The 21,010-nt window shown below is 41.3% G+C and overlaps 1 protein-coding gene across 1 annotated transcript; it reads right to left on the bottom strand.

Moving 5' to 3' along the window:
* Positions 1-606: 606 nt before the first annotated feature.
* Positions 607-960, bottom strand: LOC130966435 (uncharacterized). Its single transcript, XM_057891239.1, has one exon. The coding sequence runs from the start codon at positions 958-960 to the stop codon at positions 607-609; it is 354 nt and encodes a 117-aa protein (XP_057747222.1).
* Between the last annotated feature and the right edge of the window lie 20,050 nt (positions 961-21,010).

Below are 21,010 nucleotides of genomic sequence, written 5' to 3'. Positions count from 1 at the left end.
TGACCATGTTTCGTGCTACAAGCGCGAGGGCAACGTGGCTCTCGCACAACCCTCTGTTCGAATTGGGATGTGTGCCAAAGTGCCATATGAGGCGTGCGCATCAGGCACGCGCACGCGTGGAAGCATATAGTTTGAAAACGATGCGCACGCGTCAGGAACGCATACGTGTGATGCAATTTGTGCCTTGGGCACAGTGCCAGCACCAAACCAGCCCAACTTTCGGCCAATACACCTTTTACGTCGAATTTGCAAGGTCACGCGTGCGCGTCATTGGCGCATATGCATGAGGGGCCAAATTTTCAGATGACGCGTACACGTGGGCTATGCATACGCGTGGTGAAGCTTGTGCAATTGGCACATTTTTTGCACTATTCACACGTAACTTTCTGTTTAGTTTTTTTATGCAATTTATGCATGTGTAAATACATAATGCTGATGTAAGAAGTAAAGGTGAGAAGAGTCAGATTGACAGAAAAGAGAGAAGGGAATGATCATACCATGGTGGGTTGTCTCCCACCCAGCACTTTGCTTTAACGTCCTTAAGCTGGACGGTCTACTAGCTTAGTCGTCTGCTGAAGATGGATCTTTCAGAAGGAAGATCTCCAGTTACTTGTTATCCTTCATCTTTTCACCATGGTAAAGCTTCAGGTAGTGACCATTAACCTTGAAGATCTTGTTGCTTGAGGGAGGGCGTAGATGGAAAACGCCATAAGGTTCAGCCTTTTCCACCCTATAGGGGCCTTCCCTTCTAGATATTAGCTTGCCTGGCATGAGTCTCAACCTGGAGTTGTAGAGTAGAACTAACTCACCATGTCTGAACTCCCTGTGCTTTATATTCTTGTCATGTACAACCCTCACAATTTCCTTGTATAGCCTTGAATTCTCATAAGCTTCTAGACGAAAGCATTCTAGCTCCTGTAATTGCAACTTTCTCTCAACTCTGGCTTTCTCAAATCCCATGTTGCATTCTTGTACTGCCCATAAATCCTTGTGTTCTATCTCCACTAGGAGGTGGCACGCCTTTTTTCGTAGACTAAACGGAAGAGACTCATTCCGATTGATGTCTTGTATGCTGTCCGGTAGGCCCAGAGCGCATCAACAAGTTTGGTGCTCTAGTCCTTCTGGTGAGGTTTGACTATCTTCTGCAATATGCACTTTATCTCTCTGTTAGACACCTCGGTTTGCCCATTGGTCTGGGGATGGTAGGCTGTTGCTATCTTGTCAATGATGCCATGTTTCTTCAGTAGGCCTGTCAATCTCCTGTTGTAAAAGTGAGTGCCTTGATCACTCACGATTGCTCGTGGTGATCCAAAGCGACAAATAATATGATTTCTAACAAAAGAGACAACAGTGTTAGCATCATCAGTACGGGTAGGAATTGCTTCCACCCATTTAGAAACGCAATCAACAGCTAACAGTACATATAAGAATCCATTAGAGTTTGGAAATGGACCCATGAAGTCAATACCCCAGACATAAAAAATTTCACAGAATAACATAGATTGTTGGGGCATTTCATCCCTCTTGGATATATTACCAAACCTCTGACATGGTGAACAAGATTTACAAAAAACAACTGCATCCTTAAATAGTATGGGCCACCAGAATCCACAGTCTAAAATCTTTCTAGCTGTTCTTTGAGGACCAAAATGACCACCACTCTCTGAAGAGTGGCAGGCTTCTAAAATGGGCTGAAATTTTGATTGTGGCATACATCTCCTAATTATTTGGTCAGCACCACACCTCCATATATGCGGGTCATCCCATATATAATATTTAGACTCACTTTTAAGCTTGTCCCTCTGATGTTTAGTAAAATTAGGAGGGAAGGTATGACTAACCAAATAATTAGCTATAGGTGCGTACTAAGGAACTACTTTAGATATTGCATGCAAGTTATCAAATAGAAAAGCATCATTGATAGGAGTGGTGTCATTTTTAATGTGCTCTAGGCGACTCAAATAGTCAACCACTAAATTCTATAAACCACTTCTATCCTTAATTTCTAAATCAAATTCTTGTAGCAACAATATCCAACGTATCAGCCTTGGCTTAGACTCTTTCTTAGACAGTAAATACCGTAGAGCTACATGATCTGAATAAACTACTACTGTAGTACCAAGTAAATAGGCTCAGAATTTATTCAGAGCAAAAACAATAGTCAAAAGCTCTTTTTCAGTAGTAGTATAGTTAGATTGAGCAGCGTCTAAGGTCTTAGATGCATAGGCAATAACGAAAGGGTCCTTACCGTCGCGCTGAGCTAGCGCCGCTCCTACTGCATAGTTGGAGGCGTCGCACATTATCTCAAATGGTTGACTCCAGTCAGACCCTCTCACAATGGGGGCTTGGGTCAAGGTGGTCTTCAGTTTATCGAATGCTTCCTTGCAGTCAGCACTCAGCTCGAACTCAACATTTTTTTGTAGCAATCTGGATAGGGGTAGTGCTACCTTACTGAAATCCTTGATGAAATGCCGGTAGAAACCTGCGTGACCAAGAAACGAACGAACCTTCCTCACAGAAGAGGGGTAAGGTAGACTAGAAATAACATCTATCTTTACTGGGTCAATTGAAATACCAGCATTAGAAACAACATGTCCTAGAACGATACCTTGTTTTACCATAAAATGACATTTCTCAAAGTTTAATACAAGGTTTAAACTATCACATCTTTCTAATACCTTAGCTAAACCATCCAAGCAAAGATCAAATGAATCACCATAAACACTAAAATCGTCCATAAAAACTTCCATACAGCTCTCTAGAAAGTCTGAGAAAATACTCATCATGCACCTTTGAAACGTAGACGGTGCATAACATAGGCCAAAAGGCATTCTCTTATATGCATACGTTCCAAAGGGACATGTAAAAGTAGTCTTCTCCTGATCTTCAGGAGCTATATGAATTTGAAAATATCTAGTATATCCATCTAGAAAATAGTAGTGTGATTTAACTGACAGGCGATCAAGCATCTGATCGATGAAAGTCAACGGGTAGTGATCCTTGTGAGTAGCTGGTGCACGAAATTGCAATCACACTTTTGCAATCCCGCACAACTATCCAGCAAGTGCACTGGGTCGTCCAAGTAATACCTTACGTGAGTAAGGGTCGATCCCACGGAGATTGTCGGCTTGAAGCAAGCTATGGTTATCTTGTAATTCTTAGTCAGGATATCGATAATTCTCAGGTTTAATTGTGAAAAGCAAAAGAACATGAAATCAATACTTGTTTTGCAGTAATGGAGAACAGGTTGAGGTTTTGGAGATGCTCTATCTTCTGAATCTCTGCTTTCCTACTGTCTTCTTCTTCAAGCACGCAAGGCTCCTTCCATGGCAAGCTGTATGTAGGGTTTCACCGTTGTCAATGGCTACCTCCCATCCTCTTAGTGAAAATGTTCAACGCGCTCTGTCACAGCACGGCTAATCATCTGTCGGTTCTCAATCAGGTTGGAATAGAATCTAGTGATTCTTTTGCGTCTGTCACTAACGCCCAACCCTCAGGAGTTTGAAGCTCGTCACAGTCATTCAATCCTTGAATCCTACTCAGAATACCACAGACAAGGTTTAGACCTTCCGGATTCTCTTGAATGCCGCCATCAATTCTAGCTTATACCACGAAGATTCTGATTAAAGAATCCAAGAGATATCTACTCAATCTAAAGTAGAACGGAGGTGGTTGTCAGGCACACGTTCATAGGTGAGAATGATGATGAGTGTCACGAATCATCACATTCATCAAGTTTAGGTTCAAGTGATATCTTAGAATAGAAACAAGCGTGATTGAATGAAAAACAGTAGTAATTGCATTAATCCATCAAGATACAGCAGAGCTCCTCACCCCAACCATGGGGTTTAGAGACTCATGCCGTAGAAGATACAATAAGAAACGTGTAAAGTGTCATGAGGTAGAGATACAATATCAAAAGGTCCTATTAATACTGAACTAGTAACCTAGGGTATATAGAAATGAGTAAATGATGTAAAAATCCACTTCCGGGGTCCACTTGGTGTGTGCTTAGGCTGAGCATTGAAGCTTTCATGTGTAGAGACTTTTTCTGGAGTTAAACGCCAGCTTTTATGCCACTTTGGGCGTTTAACTCCAATATATGTGCCAGTTTCGGCGTTAAACGCCAGGAACTCTAAAGCTGATTTGCAACGCCGATTTGGGCCATCAAATCTCGGGCAAAGTATGGACAATTATATATTGCTGGAAAGCCCAAGATGTCTACTTTCCAACGCAATTAAGGGCGCGCCAATTGGGTTTCTGTAGCTCCAGAAAATCCATTTTGAGTGCAGGGAGGTCAGAATCCAACAGCATCTGCAGTCCTTTTCAGCCTCTGAATCAGATTTTTGCTCAGGTCCCTCAATTTCAGCCAGAAAATACCTGAAATCACAGAAAAACACACAAACTCATAGTAAAGCCCAGAAAAGTGAATTTTAACTAAAAACTAATAAAAATGTAATAAAAACTAACTAAAATATACTAAAAACATACTAAAAACAATGCCAAAAAGCGTATAAATTATCCGCTCATCACAACACCAAACTTAAATTGTTGCTTGTCCCCAAGCAACTGAAAATCAAATAGGATAAAAAGAAGAGAACATACTATAGACTCCAAAATATCAATGAAACTTAGCTCCAATTAGATGAGCGGGACTAGTAACTTTTTGCTTTTGAACAGTTTTGGCATCTCACTTTATCATTTGAAGTTTAGAATGATTGGCCTCTATAGGAACTCAGAATTCAGATAGTCTTATTGATTCTCCTAGTTAAGTATGATGATTCTTGAACATAGCTACTTTATGAGTCTTGGCTATGGCCCAAAGCACTCTGTCTTCCAGTATTACCACCGGATACATACATGCCACAGACACATAACTAGGTGAACCTTTTTAGATTGTGACTCAGCTTTGCTAGAGTCCCCAATTAGAGGTGTCCAGGATTCTTAAGCACACTCTTTTTGCCTTGGATCACTTTTTATTTCTATCCTTGCCTTTTGGTTTAAAGGGCTATTGGCTTTTTCTGCTTGCTTTTTCTTCTTCTCTTTTTTTTTTTGCTTTTTCTTGCTTTAAGAATCAATTTGATGAATTTTTAGATCCTCAATAACATTTCTCCTTTTCCATCATTCTTTCAAGAGCCAACAAATTTAACATTCTTTAAACAACAAATTCAAAAGACATATGCATTGTTCAAGGATTCATTTAGAAAACAAAAAGTATTGTCACCACATCAAACTAATTCAACTAGTTTCAGAGATAAATTCGAAATCCTGTACTTCATGTTCTTTTGTAATAAAAACATTTTTCATTTAAGAAAGGTGATGGATTCATAGGACATTTATAGCTTTAAGGCATAGACACTAAGATACTAATGATCATGTAATAAGACACAAACATAGATAAACATAAGCATAAAAATTCGAAAAACAGAAAATAAAGAACAAGGAGATTAAAGAACGGGTCCACCTTAGTGATGGCGGCTTGTTCTTTCTCTTGAAGATCTTATGTAGTGCTTGAGCTCCTCAATGTCTCTTCCTTGCCTTTGTTGCTCATCTCTTATGATTCTTTGATCTTCTTTAATTTCATGGAGGAGGATGGAATGTTCTTGGTGCTCCACCCTTAGTTGTCCCATGTTGGAACTCAATTCTCCTAGGGAGGTGTTGATTTGCTCTCAATAGTTTTGTGGAGGAAAGTGCATCCCTTGAGATGAATCTCTCCATCTCCTATGGCTCGAAGGTGGAAGCTTTTGCCTTCCCTTTCCTCTTTCTAGAGGTTTCTCCGGCCTTAGGTGCCATAAATGGTTATGGAGAAACAAAAAGCAACGCTTTTACCACACCAAACTTAGAAGCTTTGCTCGTCCTCGAGCAAAAGAAGAAAGAAGAGAGAGAGTGGTGGGGTAGGTGGGGATCCTGTGGGGTCCACAGATCCTAAGGTGTCAAGGATAATTCATCCCTGCACCAAGTGGCGAGCAAAAATGCTCCTTCTGCCAATCCTGGCGTTAAACGCCGGGCTGGTGCCCATTTCTGGCGTTTAACGCCAGCTTGGTGCCCATTCTTGGCGTTTAACGCCAGTCTGGTGCCCCTTTCTGGCGTTAAACGCCCAGAATGGTGCCAGACTGGGCGTTAAACGCCCATTTGCTGCCTTTACTAGCGTTTAAACACCAGCAAGTTTTCCTCCAGGGTGTGCTATTTTTCTTTCTGTTTTTCATTCTGTTTCTGCTTTTTCAATTGATTTTGTGACTTTCCATGATCATCAACCTATAGAAAACATAAAATAACAAAGGAAAATAATAAATATAACATTGGGTTGCCTCCCAACAAGCACTTCTTTAATGTCAATAGCTTGACAGTGGGCTCTCATGGAGCCTCACAGATGTTTGAATGTGGGGGTTCAACACCAAACTTAGAAGTTGGTTGTGGCCTCCCAACACCAAACTTAGAGTTTGACTGTGGGGGCTCTGTTTGACTCTGTTTTGAGAGAAGCTTTTCATGCTTCCTCTCCATGGTTACAGAAGGAGAACCTTGAGTCTTATAGTTTGCACTGTCTGCAGGCCACAGAACTTCCTGAATAGCAAACAGTTGCTCATCCGGAAAGGTTTCAGAGATCTCAGTAGGAGGGAGGGATGCTCCTGCTACTGGTTCTATCCGGACAGGTGATCAGCTACTTGATTCTCTGTCCCTTTTCTGTCTCTTATTTCTATATCAAACTCTTGCAGAAGCAACACCCATCTTATGAGCCTGGGTTTTGAATCCTACTTTGTGAGTAGATATTTAAGAGCAGCATGGTCAGTGTACACAATCACTTTTGATCCTACTAAATAAGATCTGAACTTGTCAATGGCATAAACCACTGCAAGTAACTCCTTTTCTGTGGTTGTGTAGTTCTTATGTGCATCATTTAGAATACAGCTTCCATAATAAATGACGTGCAGAAGCTTGCCATACCTTTGTCCCAATACTGCACCAATGGCATGGTCACTGGCATCACACATTAGTTCAAATGGTAATGACCAGCTTAGCTTTCAGAGTCTCAAATACCTGCAGACACTCATTATAAAAAATAAATGGAGTGTCAGCAGCTAGCAGATTACTCAGAGGTTTGGCAATTTTTGAAAAATCCTTTATAAACCTTCTGTAGAATCCTGCATGCCCCAGAAAGCTTCTGATTGCCTTAACATTTGTAGGTGGTGGTAATTTTTCAATTACTTCAGCTTTATCTTGATCCACCTCTATTCCCTTGTTTGAAATTTTATGCCCAAGGACAATCCCTTCAGTCACCATAAAGTGACATTTTTCCCAGTTTAAAACTAGGTTGGTCTCTTGGCATCTTTTCAGAACAAGTGCTAGATGGTTAAGGCAGGAGCTGAATGAGTCTCCAAATACTGAAAAGTCATCCATGAAGACTTCCAGAAATTTTTCTACCATATCTGAGAAGATAGAGAGCATGCACCTCTGAAAGGTTGCAGGTGCATTGCATAGACCAAAAGGCATCCTTCTGTAGGCAAATACTCCAGAAGGACATGTAAATGCTGTTTTCTCTTGGTCCTGAGGATCTACTGTAATTTGGTTGTAACCTGAGTAGCCGTCCAAAAAGCAGTAGTATTCATGACCTGCGAGTCTCTCTAGCATCTGGTCTATGAATGGTAAAGGAAAATGATCCTTTCTGGTGACTGTATTGAGCCTTCTGTAGTCAATACACATGCGCCACCCTGTAACTGTTCTTGAAGGAACTAGTTCATTTTTTTCATTATGAACCACTGTCATGCCTCCCTTCTTGGGGACAACGTGGACAAGGCTCACCCAGGGGCTATCTGAAATAGGATAAATAATCCCAGCCTCTAGTAACTTAGTGACCTCTTTCTACACCACCTCCTTCATGGTTGGATTTAGCCGCCTCTGTGGTTGAACCACTGGCTTAGCATCATCTTCCAATAGGATCTTGTGCATGCATCTTGCTGGGCTAATGCCCTTAAGATCACTTATGGACCACCCAAGAGCTGTCTTGTGTGTCCTTAGCACTTGAATTAGTGCTTCCTCTCTCCTGTGGATTTAAAGCAGAGCTTATGATCACTAGAAAAGTATCACTTCTCTCAGAAATGCATATTTAGGGATGGTGGTAGTGGTTTGAGCTCGGGTTTAGGAGGTTTATCCTCTTCCTAAGGAAATTTTCAGAGGTTCTTTTATTTCCTTGGTTCCTCCAAATTAGGCTGAACATCTTAAAGATGTCCTCTAGTTCTGATTCGAGACTCTCAGTCATATTGATCTCTTCCACTAAGGAGTCAATAATCAACGCTGCAGTCATTGATGTGTCTGGATGCTGCATAGCTTTGACAACATTTAACTTGAACTCATCATTGACTCTCAGGGTTACTTCCCCTTTTTGGACATCAATGAGAGTTCGTCCAATTGCTAGGAAGGGTCTTCCTAGAATGAGGGTTGCACTCTTGTGCTCCTCCATTTCCAGCACTACAAAGTCAGTGGGAAAGGCGAATGGCCCAACCTTGACAATCATGTCCTCAATTATGCCTGATGGGTATTTAATGGAGCCATCAGCAAGTTGAAGACATATCCGGATTGGTTTGACCTCTTCAGTCAAGCCGAGCTTTCTGATAGTGGATGCAGGGATTAGGTTGATACTTGCCCCAAAGTCACATAGAGCTGTCTTGGTACAAGCACCTTCTAATGTGCATGGTATCAGAAAGCTTCCTGGATCTTTAAGCTTCTCTGGTAAGCTTTTCAGAATGACTGCACTGCATTCTTCAGTGAGAAAAACTTTTTCAGTTTCTCTCCAATCCTTCTTATGACTTAAGATCTCTTTCATGAACTTATCATAAGTGGGTATTTGCTCAAGTGCCTCTGCAAATGGGATTTTTATCTCAAGAGTCCTGAGATAATCTGCAAAGCGGGCAAATTGTTTATCCTGTTCCGCTTGGCAGAGTTTCTGAGGATAAGGCATCTTGGCTTTATATTCTTCACCTTAGTTGCTGCAGGTTATTTCCTACAGAAGTTGGAGAAGCCTGCTTAAGGGGGTTGTTATCAGCACTTGCAAGTGTCTGACCCCTTTGTGGCGTTTGAACGCCAGACTTGGCTACCCATTGGGCGTTTAACGCCACTTTCTTACCCTTTTCTGGCGTTTGAACGCTAGAATAATTCCTCTCTGGGCTCTTACTGTCCTCAGAGGGATTTTGGGTAGTGGTTTGGTTATCCTCTGTCAGTTGTTCCTTTCTTGGCTTTTTGCCACTTTGAGCTGAATTATTCAATGTCTTCCCACTCCTTAGTTGAACTGCTTGACATTCTTCTATTATCTGTTTAGATAGCTGCTGTTTTGTCTGATTCAATTGTGATTCTATATTCTTGTTAGCAATTTTGGTTTCTTGGAGCATCTCTTTAAATTCTGCCAACTGTTTTGTCATCAGGAGTAATTGCTGATTAAGCTCAACAATCTGTTCTTGAGGATTAGGATCAGTAGTTACTGCCATAGCTTCTTCTTTTGTAGAGGACTCATTGCTTGAGTATAGATGTTGATTTCTAGCAACAGTATCTATGAGCTCTTGAGCCTCTTCAATCGTCTTTCTCATATGTATAGATCCACCAGCTGAGTGGTCTAGAGACATCTGAGCTTTTTCTGTAAGCCCATAATAGAAGATGTCTAACTGTACCCACTCTGAAAACATTTCAGAGGGGCATTTTCTTAGCATACCTCTGTACCTCTCCTAGGCATTATAAAGGGATTCATTATCCTCTTGTTTAAAGCCTTGGATGTCCAGCCTTAGCTGTGTCATCCTTTTTGGAGGGTAAAATTGATTCAGGAATTTGTCTGATAACTGTCTCCATATTTTTATGCTTGCTGTGGGTTGGTTATTCAACCACCTCTTAGCTTGATCTTTTACAGCAAATGGAAACAGTAATAATCTATAGACATCCTGATCCACCTCTTTATCACGTACTGTGTCAGTAATTTGTAAGAACTGTGCTATAAACTCAGTAGGTTCTTCCTGTGGAAGACCGAAATACTGACAATTTTGCTGCACCATGATAATGAGTTGAGGATTTAGCTCAAAGCTGCTTGCTTTAATGGGAGGTATACAGATGCTACTCCCATATGCAGCTGTAATGGGGTTAGCATATGACCCCAGAGTCCTTCTGGATTGCTCAATTCTACTTAGGTCCATGATGGAGAAAGGGAGATGATGCTGATATTATTTTACTTTTATTTTTTTATTTTATTTTTTAATTAAATGTAACCGAAAATAATAAAATAAAATAAAATTTCGAAAACTAAAAGAAAATAAAATCAAAGCAAATTGAAAACTAAATTAATTAATTAATTAAAAAGATTTTGGAATTAGCAATTAAAAAGATTGATTGAAAATTTTGAAAAAGATTGATTGAAGAAATTAAAAAGATTTGATTTTTGAAAAAAAGATATGAAAAGATCAATTTTTGAAATTAGAATTTTGACTTGGTTAAAAAAAAGATATGATTTTGAAAATCTTTGATTTTTTAAAATTTAATGAGGGAAAGAGAAAAACAACAAATCGACACTAAACTTAGAAATTTTAGATCAAAACAAAGAGAACAAACAAGAAAACTTTGAATGTCAAGATGAACACCAAGAACACTTGAAGATCAAGATGAACACCAAGAACAAATTTTTGAAAAATTTTTAAGTGAATAAAAGCACAAAAGACACCAAACTTAAAATTTTTAGAAAATCAAACACAAATTTTCGAAAACTTAAAGGAAAACACAAGGAAGACACCAAACATAAAATATGAAACTAAAATCAAATAAAAGACTCTAAACCAACAAAAATAAAACAGTCCTAATCTAAGCAACAAGATAAACCGTCAGTTGTCCAAACTCGAACAATCCCCGGCAACGGCGCCAAAAACTTGGTGCACGAAATTGCAATCACACTTTTGCAATCCCGCACAACTAACTAGCAAGTGCACTGGGTCGTCCAAGTAATACCTTACGTGAGTAAGGGTCGATCCCACGGAGATTGTCGGCTTGAAGCAAGCTATGGTTATCTTGTAATTCTTAGTCAGGATATCGATAATTCTCAGGTTTAATTGTGAATAGCAGAAGAACATGAAATCAATACTTGTTTTGCAGTAATGGAGAACAGGTTGAGGTTTTGGAGATGCTCTATCTTTTGAATCTCTGCTTTCCTACTGTCTTCTTCTTCAAGCACGCAAGGCTCCTTCCATGGCAAGCTGTATGTAGGGTTTCACCGTTGTCAATGGCTACCTCCCATCCTCTCAGTGAAAATGTTCAACGCGCTCTGTCACAGCACGGCTAATCATCTGTCAGTTCTCAATCAGGTTGGAATAGAATCCAGTGATTCTTTTGCGTCTGTCACTAACGCCCAGCCCTCAGGAGTTTGAAGCTCATCACAGTCATTCAATCCTTGAATCCTACTCAGAATACCACAGACAAGGTTTAGACCTTCCGGATTCTCTTGAATGCCGCCATCAATTCTAGCTTATACCACGAAGATTCTGATTAAAGAATCCAAGAGATATCTACTCAATCTAAAGTAGAACGGAGGTGGTTGTCAGGCACACGTTCATAGGTGAGAATGATGATGAGTGTCACGAATCATCACATTCATCAAGTTTAGGTGCAAGTGATATCTTAGATACAAACAAGCGTGATTGAATGAAAAACAGTAGTAATTGCATTAATCCATCAAGATACAGCAGAGCTCCTCACCCCAACCATGGGGTTTAGAGACTCATGCCGTAGAAGATACAATAAGAAACGTGTAAAGTGTCATGAGGTAGAGATACAATATCAAAAGGTCCTATTAATAGTGAACTAGTAACCTAGGGTATATAGAAATGAGTAAATGACGTAAAAATCCACTTCTGGGGTCCACTTGGTGTGTGCTTGGGCTGAGCATTGAAGCTTTCATGTGTAGAGACTTTTTCTGGAGTTAAACGCCAGCTTTTATGCCAGTTTGGGCGTTTAACTCCAATTTTTGTGCCAGTTCCGGCGTTAAACGCCGGGAATTCTAAAGCTGATTTGCAACGCCGGTTTGGGCCATCAAATCTCGGGCAAAGTATGGACAATTATATATTGCTGGAAAGCCCAGGATGTCTACTTTCCAACGCAATTGAGATCGCGCCAATTGGGCATTTGTAGCTCCAGAAAATCGATTCTAAATGTAGGGAGGTCAGAATCCAACAGCATCTGCAGTCCTTTTCAGCCTCTGAATCAGATTTTTGCTCAGGTCCCTCAATTTCAGCCAGAAAATATCTGAAATCACAAAAAAACACAAAAACTCATAGTAAAGCCCAGAAAAGTGAATTTTAACTAAAAACTAATAAAAATGTAATAAAAACTAACTAAAATATATTAAAAACATACTAAAAATAATGCCAAAAAGCGTATAAATTATCCGCTCATCAGTAGCCTGGTTGAGGCGCCTGTAATCAATATAGACTCTCCAGGAGTTCTGCACTCTCTTTGCTATGAGCTCTCCATGTTCATTCTCCACTATTATTACTCCAGATTTTTTGGACACCACTTGTACCGGACTGACCCATTCGCTATTTGAGATGGGATAGATGATGTCTGCTTCAAGTAATTTGGTCACTTCCTGCTTGACAACCTCCAAAATAGTGGGGTTAAACCGCCTTTGAGGTTGACGGACAGGCCTTGCGCCCTCTTCTAAAAATATCCAGTGTTCACAAATGCGGGGACTGATGCCTACTATATCTGCCAAGCTCCACCCAATTGCTTTCTTGTGTCTTCTCAGCACACTAAGTAGCTGCTCCTCTTGTTGGGACGTGAGTTCCCTTGCAATGATGACTGGGAGCTTTTGATTATTCTCAAGGTACGCGTACTTGAGGTGGGGTGGAAGGGGCTTCAGTTCTGTTTGCTGCTCCTGGCTAGGCACTTGATCATCTGAAGCCATGTATGGTGGTATGACATCTTTAGGAAGCTCAGCGGACTTTCCCACACTTGCTTCTTGCTCCATGTGCATTTCTTCTATTTCTTCCTGATGGACTGCAGCCACTGTCTCATCAATAATGTTGCACTGGAAGATGGAGTGATCTTCTGGTGGGTGTCTCATAGCTTTATCCAAATTGAAGCTCACTGTTTTGCCATTTATCTCAAAAGAGTAGTTCCTTAGTAGGCGTCCAGCTTAAAATTTGAAGTTTTTCAGAAATGGTCTTCCAAGTAGGACAGATGAAGGTTTTCCTGAGTCATTAGGGGGCATCTCTAAAAAACAAAAGTCAATAGGGAATGTCAGCCCCTTAATGCTTATGAGCACGTCCTCAGCAATTCCAACTACAGAGATTATGCTTTTATCTGCCAAAACAAAACGTGCTGCTGACCTTTTTAAGGGAGGGAGCCTCAAAGCATCATATATAGATAATGGCATAATACTCACACATGCACCCAAATTACACATGTAGTAAAAAATTTGAATACCATCAATAGTACAAGTAACCATGCATGGACCTCGGTCACTACATTTTTCTAGTATCACCCATTAAAGCAGATATAGAGCTACCTAAAGGAATAGTTTCTAATTCATTAATTTTATCCTTATGTATGCACAAATCTTTTAGAAATTTTGCATATTTAGGTACTTGCTGAATGACATAAAAAAGGAGAATAATTACTTCAACCTTTTTGAAGATTTCTACCATTTTGGGATCAAGCTCCATCTGCTTCCTGGATTTCCTTGCAAGATGTGGAAAGGGGATAGGGTTAGCGTCTCTCGTAGCTTCAGCTGCTTTTGACGTGCTATTCTCTGGTTGAGTTGCTTTTTCTGCAATCATGTCTTGTACCTCCTCTTCCTCTTTAGCATCTTCTACCTCAACAGCATCTCTAACCTGAATGTTCTCCTTTGATCATGGCTCATCATGACTCCGCTCTGGCAGTGTGGTTCTAGACCTCAAAGTGATGGCATTGATGCCTCCTTTGGGGTTGGGTAAAGGTTGAGACGGAAGTGCAGTGGAGCTTACAGGCTAACTGTTGGGTGTATTCATAGATCCAATCTGTGAGGCTAGAGCTTGTACAGCAGAAGTCAGACCGTTCAAAGTAGAGCTAAGTGTGTTCTCCATGGTCTTTTGTCTTTGGTCAGTGGACTGAAGTAACTCGTCATTGGAAGAGGAAGGTGCATAGGTGCTGTTCCGAGGGTTACCTAAAACTGTAGGTCGATCTCGGACAAGATCTTCTGTACTGGTCGGAGCTGTTGTGTCTGATTTGATGATGGTGGACGGAGGCGCCGTGTCTGACTTGTTGGACTTGGTGGTGGTTGTTCATACCCAGGTTTGAGCTGTACGATCCAGGCTGATCGACGACAAATTGACCGACCTGTTCAGACCAGGACTATCCAACTTCTTTACAAAAGAGGTCGGTCAAACTGCTACGAAGGCCCAATAAGGCCCAAAAAAGAGGAACACGACCTAAATCTAAAGGCAGCCCAAAGCCTAGAAAGATGAAGGCGGTTCCCTTAAAGATAAGATAACTTCACTCAAAGATAAGATAAGATAACTATCTTATCCCAAAGGAAGATCATTCTACACCATTATAAATACACTGGAGCACCCAAGTATAACTCATACTCTGATTCTACTAAAAACCTGCTTAATACACTTGCTAACTTAAGCATCGGAGTCCCTTGCAGGTATCACTACCCTCCGGTGACGAAGGATCAGCAGCATCATCAAGCCCAACCAGTCGGACACGACGGCTCCAGCCACCATCATTAAGTCGGACACAACTGCTCTGACCAGTACAGAAGATCTCATCTGAGATCGACCTACAGTTTCAGGTAACCCTCGAAACATTGGCGCTGTTGCCGGGGACCCTGGAAGTCATCCCATCATCATGGCGGACAACCTTGACAACGACCATGATTCTGATCTAGGAACAGAATGCCGCATAAGAACGCGGACATTACACCAAATAATACTCCTCAACCTAACAAAGACAAGGACACCCCAAGCACGGGATTTATGGAAGCACTTCAGGATCGCCTAAAACAACTCGAAAAAGAGGTCGAATATCAACGGAAAGCCGAGAAAGACCTACGAAGGGAAGTTAGGCGACACCGCGAATTAGAAAATAAGCTCCAAAAGCTCGAAGCTGATATCAAAACTAGAATTACTCGATCCGGTCACAATGATAATTCCCGCAAGGACCAAGGCTCATTCACCGAAGAGATCATGAAGGCCAAAATCCCAAAAAACTTCAAACCTCCCGATATGACTTTATATGATGGCACATCAAATCCCAGCCATCATCTCAGTAACTTCTGAAGCAAAATGTATCTCACCGATGCCTCAGATGCAACTCGGTGCAAAGCTTTCTTGACCACCTTAACAAAGGCAGCAATTAAATGGTTCGACAATCTGCCCCCCAGGTCCATCTCAAGCTTTGATTCTCCATCTAGAAGGACAAAACTAAACACGCCCCAAGTCTACTAGGGATTAAGCAAGGAGATCGGGAAAGTCTTCGTAGCTACATGGAAAGATTTAACAAAGTATGTCTGGACATTCAGAGTCTGCCAACCGAAGCAACCATTATGGGTCTCATCAATGGCCTACTAGAGGGACCTTTTAGTCAATCCATATCAAAGAAACATCCCACATCTCTGAATTAAGTACAAGAACGAGCAGAAAAATACATCAACATGGAAGAAAACTCTCGACTAGAAGAAACCCCAAAATCCGGATTCTCCAACTCCTCCCGAGATAAAGACAAAGATTCCAAGAATAAAGAAGATCCGCATGGAGAGAAGATTAAGAAATACCACAATTACCCTCTCCGGGTGTCTCTTGTGGAAGTTTACAGAAAAGTATGCCACACGAAGAAGATTCCACCACCCCGTCCACTTAAAAGCAAAAAGGGGGGAGGAAATCGGACGGAATATTGCGAATACCATCGAATCTATGAACATCCCACCAACGAGTGCTTTAACTTAAAGAATGTCATAGAGAAATTGGTAAGGGAGGGAAGACTAAATTGGTACCTAGCCAGTAAGACAGTTGAGCCCAGAAAGAGAAGAAGAGACGAAGAGGTTGGCCGCTCAAAACGACCACCTCGTACCCCTGAGAGGCATGTTCACATGATACATGGGGGATTCGCGGGAGGAGGAATCTCCAAATCATCTCGCAAAGGATACCTCAAAGAAGTATACCATGTTGGGGGAGGAGAAGAGGCACCCGACCTCCCTATTATCACCTTTACTAAAGAGGATGCAGCTGGCGTCATCTCGGGACATGACGATCCTATAGCCATCACTATCATGTTGGGCAATGCTAATCTACACCGAACGCTAGTGGACCAAGGAAGCTCGGCCGATATTTTATTCAAAATAGCCTTCGACAAACTTAGCCTAGAAGAAAAAGAGCTCAGAGCATATCCGGACAGCTTATTTGGACTTGGAGACACCCCAATCCAACCACTTGGTTACATCTCATTACACACAACCTTTGGAAAAGGGAACCGGTCTAGGACCCTCAATAGGTCGGACAACTCTAAACCAGCTCGGAGCAGTAGTCTCAACTCCACACCTATGCATAAAGTTCCCAACTGTAGACGGGATCGCCATGATAAAAGGAGACCAGAAGACGGCCAGCCGCTGTTACAATGAAAGTCTAAACCTCAGAGGCAAAGGAGAAGAAATCCACACCGTCGAACTCAGAGGAGTTTGAGGCCAAGAAGAATTCCGTCCAAAACCAGAAGGCGAGATAGAAAAAGTCCAGATTGGAGATGTCCTGGACAAAATAACCAACGTTGGCGCAATCCTTAAAGAAGATGTAAAAAAGTCCCTCATACAGTTCTTAAAGGATAACATCGATCTCTTTGCATGGAAAGCCGCAGACATGCCGGGCATAGACCCCAAGCTAATGTGCCACAAACTGGCAGTATATCCAGGGTCTCAGCCAGTACAGCAAAGGCGTAGAAAGCCTGGACCAGAAAGATCCCAAGCTGTCGAAGAATAGGTACAAGCTCTACTGGAGGCAGGATTCATCAGAGAGGTCAAATACCTATTATGGCTAGCCAACGTGGTCTTAGTGAAAAAATCAAATGGGAAGTGGCGGATGTGCACTGACTACACTGATCTCAACAAAGCCTGCCCAAAAGATGCCTATCCGCTCCCAAGTATCGATGCTCTGATGGACTGATGAGCGGATAATTTATACGCTTTTTGGCATTATTTTTAGTATGTTTTTAGTATGTTTTAGTTAGTTTTTAGTATATTTTTATTAGTTTTTAGTTAAAATTCACTTTTCTAGACTTTACTATGAGTTTGTGTATTTTTCTGTGATTTCAGGTATTTTCTGGCTGAAATTGAGGGACTTGAGCAAAAATCTGATTCAGAGACTGAAAAGGACTGCAGATGCTGTTGGATTCTGACCTCCCTGCACTCGAAGTGGATTTTCTGGGGCTACAGAAACCCAATTGGCACGCTCTCAACGGCTTTGGAAAGTAAACATCCTGGGCTTTCCAGTAATGTATAATAATCCATACTTTGCCCGAGATTTGATGGCCCAAACTGGCGTTCCAAATCAGCTCAAAACTGCCCGGCGTTAAACGCCGGAACTGGCATAAGAATGGGAGTTAAACACCCAAACTGGCACAAAAGCTGGCGTTTAACTCCAAGAAAAGTCTCTACACATGAAAGCTTCCATGCTCAGCCCAAGCACACACCAAGTGGGCCCGGAAGTGGATTTTTATGTCATTTACTCATTTCTGTAAACCCTAGGCTACTAGTTCTCTAAAAATAGAACCTTTTGCTATTGTATTATAGATCTTTGATCACTTTATATCTTTTGATCACTTTAGATCTTTTGATCATCTTTGGACGTCTAGTTCTTAGATCATGGGGGCTGGCCATTCGGCCATGCCTAGACCTTGTTCTTATGTATTTTTAACGGTGGAGTTTCTACACACCATAGATTAAGGTGTGGAGCTCTGCTGTACCTCGAGTATTAATGCAATTACTATTGTTCTTCTATTCAATTCAGCTTGTTCTTATTCTAAGATATTCATTCGTACCCAAGAACATGATGAATGTGATGATTATGGGACGCTCATCATCATTCTCACTTATGAACGCGTGCCTGACAACCACTCCCGTTCTACAAGCAAACAAGGCTTGAATGTTTATCTCTTGGATTCCTTAACCAGAATCTTCGTGGTATAAGCTAGAATTGATGGCGGCATTCAAGAGAATCCGGAAGGTCTAAACCTTGTCTGTGGTATTCTGAGTAGGATTCAAGGATTGAATGACTGTGACGAACTTCAAACTCCTGAAGGCTGGGCGTTGGTGACAGACGCAAAAGAATCACTGGATTCTATTCCAACCTTATTGAGAACTGACAGATGATTAGCCGTGCCGTGACATGGTGCGTTGAACATTTTCACTGAGAGGACGGGACTGTAGCCACTGACAACGGAGTAAGAAGTAAGAAGGATTGGATGAAGACAGTAGGAAAGCAGAGAGACGGAAGGGACAAAGCATCTCCATTCGCTTATCTGAAATTCTCACCAATGAATTACATAAGTATCTCTATCTTTATGCTTTATTCATATATCATTCATAACCATTTGAATCTGCCTGACTAAGATTTACAAGGTGACCATAGCTTGCTTCATACCAACAATCTCCGTGGGATCGACCCTTACTCGCGTAAGGTTTATTACTTGGACGACCCAGTGCACTTGCTGGTTAGTTGTGCGAAGTTGTGAAATTATGTTTAGACCATGGTATTGAGCACCAAGTTTTTGGAGCCATTACCGGGGATTGTTTGAGTTGTGAAAAGTAGAGATCACAATTTCGTGCACCATGGACGCCTCCTCCGGTTACAAGTACCTCTCATTTATGGACACTTATTCAGGATACAATCAAATCCCAATGTATCCGCCTGATCAAGAAAAAAAATTCATTTTTAACTCCCAAAGCAAACTACTGTTACATCGTCATGCCCTTCGGACTCAAAAATGCAGGAGCTACCTACCAAAGGTAAATAAACAAAGTCTTCGCAGAACACATCGAAAAACTAATGGAGGTATATGTAGATGACATGTTAGTAAAAATACAAAGCGAGGAGTCGCTACTGTTCGACCTCACCCAAGTATTCAATACCATAAGAAAGCATGGCATGTGACTTAATCCTGCAAAGTGCACCTTCGCAGTAGTGGCTGGCAAGTTCTTGGGTTTTATGCTCACACAAAGAGGAATTGAGGTAAACCAAGATAAATGCCAAGCTATACTCGACATGAAGAGTTCAACATATGTTAAAGAGGTACAACAACTCAATTGAAGATTGGCAGCCTTGTCCAGATTCCTAGCTGGATCAGCAATAAGATCCCTCCCCTTCTACACCACCCTACGGAAGGGAAAAAGGTTTGAATGGACGGCGGAGTGTGAGCAAGTCTTCCAGGATTTCAACAGATTCTTACGACAACCACCTATTTAAACTCGGCCACGGGAAGGAGAACCGCTTGTATTGTACCTTGCGGTAGAAAATCAGGCAGTAGCTTTGGCACTGATCCGAGAAGATGACAGTGGACAACAACCTATATTCTTCATCAGCAAAGCACTACAAGGGTCCGAACTGAACTATCAAAAAATAGAAAAATTTGCCTATACTCTCATACTAACATCTCGACGACTTCGCCCATATTTCAAAGCCCACACCATCAGAGTTCGGACCAACCAGTCCACAAAAGGCATTTTATAGAAAATAGACTTAGCAGGAAGCATCTTGCAATGGACAGTCGAGTTGTCTGAATTCGACCTTCAGTATGAAGCTCGGACAGCCATCAAATCATAGTATCTGGCTGACTTCATTACAGAGTTTACGGACACCCCAGAAATCCCTACAAAATAGAATCTCTACGTAGACGGTTCCTCAAACAAAATCAGAAGTGGAGCAGGCGTGATAATAGAGAGCGATCAGGGAATGTAAATTGAACTTTCACTCAAATTCGGGTTCGCTACTTCAAATAACCAAGCTGAATAAGAGGCACTACTAGCTGGTTTAAAGCTGGTTAAGGAGGTGGGAGCTCAAAAGCTTATCATTTTCAGCGACTCACAGGTAGTCACCTCACAAATAACAGGAAACTACCAAGCTAAAGATCCTACCATGAAAAGGTACTTGGACAAAACAAGGGAACAGCTTAGACAAATCAGGGAATATGAGGTCCGCCACATACCTCGGGAACAGAATGCTTGAGCTGATGCACTCTCAAAACTAGCCAACACCAAACCAGGGGGCAACAATAGAAGCCTCATCCAGGAAATGTTGTAGAACCCGTCAATCTTGAAAGAAGAAAAGGTCCTAGCCATAACAGGTCTGGATCAAGGATGGATGACTCCCATAATTAACTACCTCAAAACGAAAACACTCCCTACAGATAAGAAGGAGGCAAATAGGTTAAAACAGGAGGCACAATACTACACCATCATAAACAATACTCTATACAAGAGAGGGATTTCAACACTACTGTTAAGATGTGTGCCGACTTCCAACACAAAGGAAGTTTCAGAAGAAGTACACAGTAGAAGTTTTAGAAGAAGTTTTATACCACGAAGACTCTGATCGCACAGAATGGAAGCTCTATTGTCAGGAGAAACAACCATGCATCGTGAACCAGGAGGCCAAGAGATATGCATTCAAGCTTGTTTTCAGGTAGAACGGAAGTGGTTGTCAGGCACGCGTTCATAAGTGAGAATGGTGATGAGTGTCACTTGATCATCACATTCATCATGTTGAAGTGCAAATGGATATCTCAGAATAAGAATAAACCTGAATTGAATAGAAAACAATAGTAATTGTATTAATTCATGAGGAACAGCAGAGCTCCATGATGAGCGGACAATTTATACACTTTTTGGCATTGTTTTTAGGTAGTTTTTAGTAGGATCTAGCTACTTTTAGGGATGTTTTCATTAGTTTTTATGCTAAATTCACATTTTTGGACTTTACAATGAGTTTGTGTGTTTTTCTGTGATTTTAGGTATTTTCTGGCTGAA

Source organism: Arachis stenosperma, chromosome 3 (assembly GCF_014773155.1).
Source record: "Arachis stenosperma cultivar V10309 chromosome 3, arast.V10309.gnm1.PFL2, whole genome shotgun sequence".
Lineage (NCBI taxonomy): Eukaryota > Viridiplantae > Streptophyta > Magnoliopsida > Fabales > Fabaceae > Arachis > Arachis stenosperma.
The sequence above is the reverse complement of the archived record's forward strand: the minus strand, read 5'-3'. Positions and strand labels throughout refer to the sequence as shown.

Coding starts and splice junctions, on each gene's coding strand:
- LOC130966435 (XM_057891239.1), bottom strand. CDS start 960: ATGGGATTTGAGAAAGCCAGAGTTGAGAGAAAGTTGCAATTACAGGAG.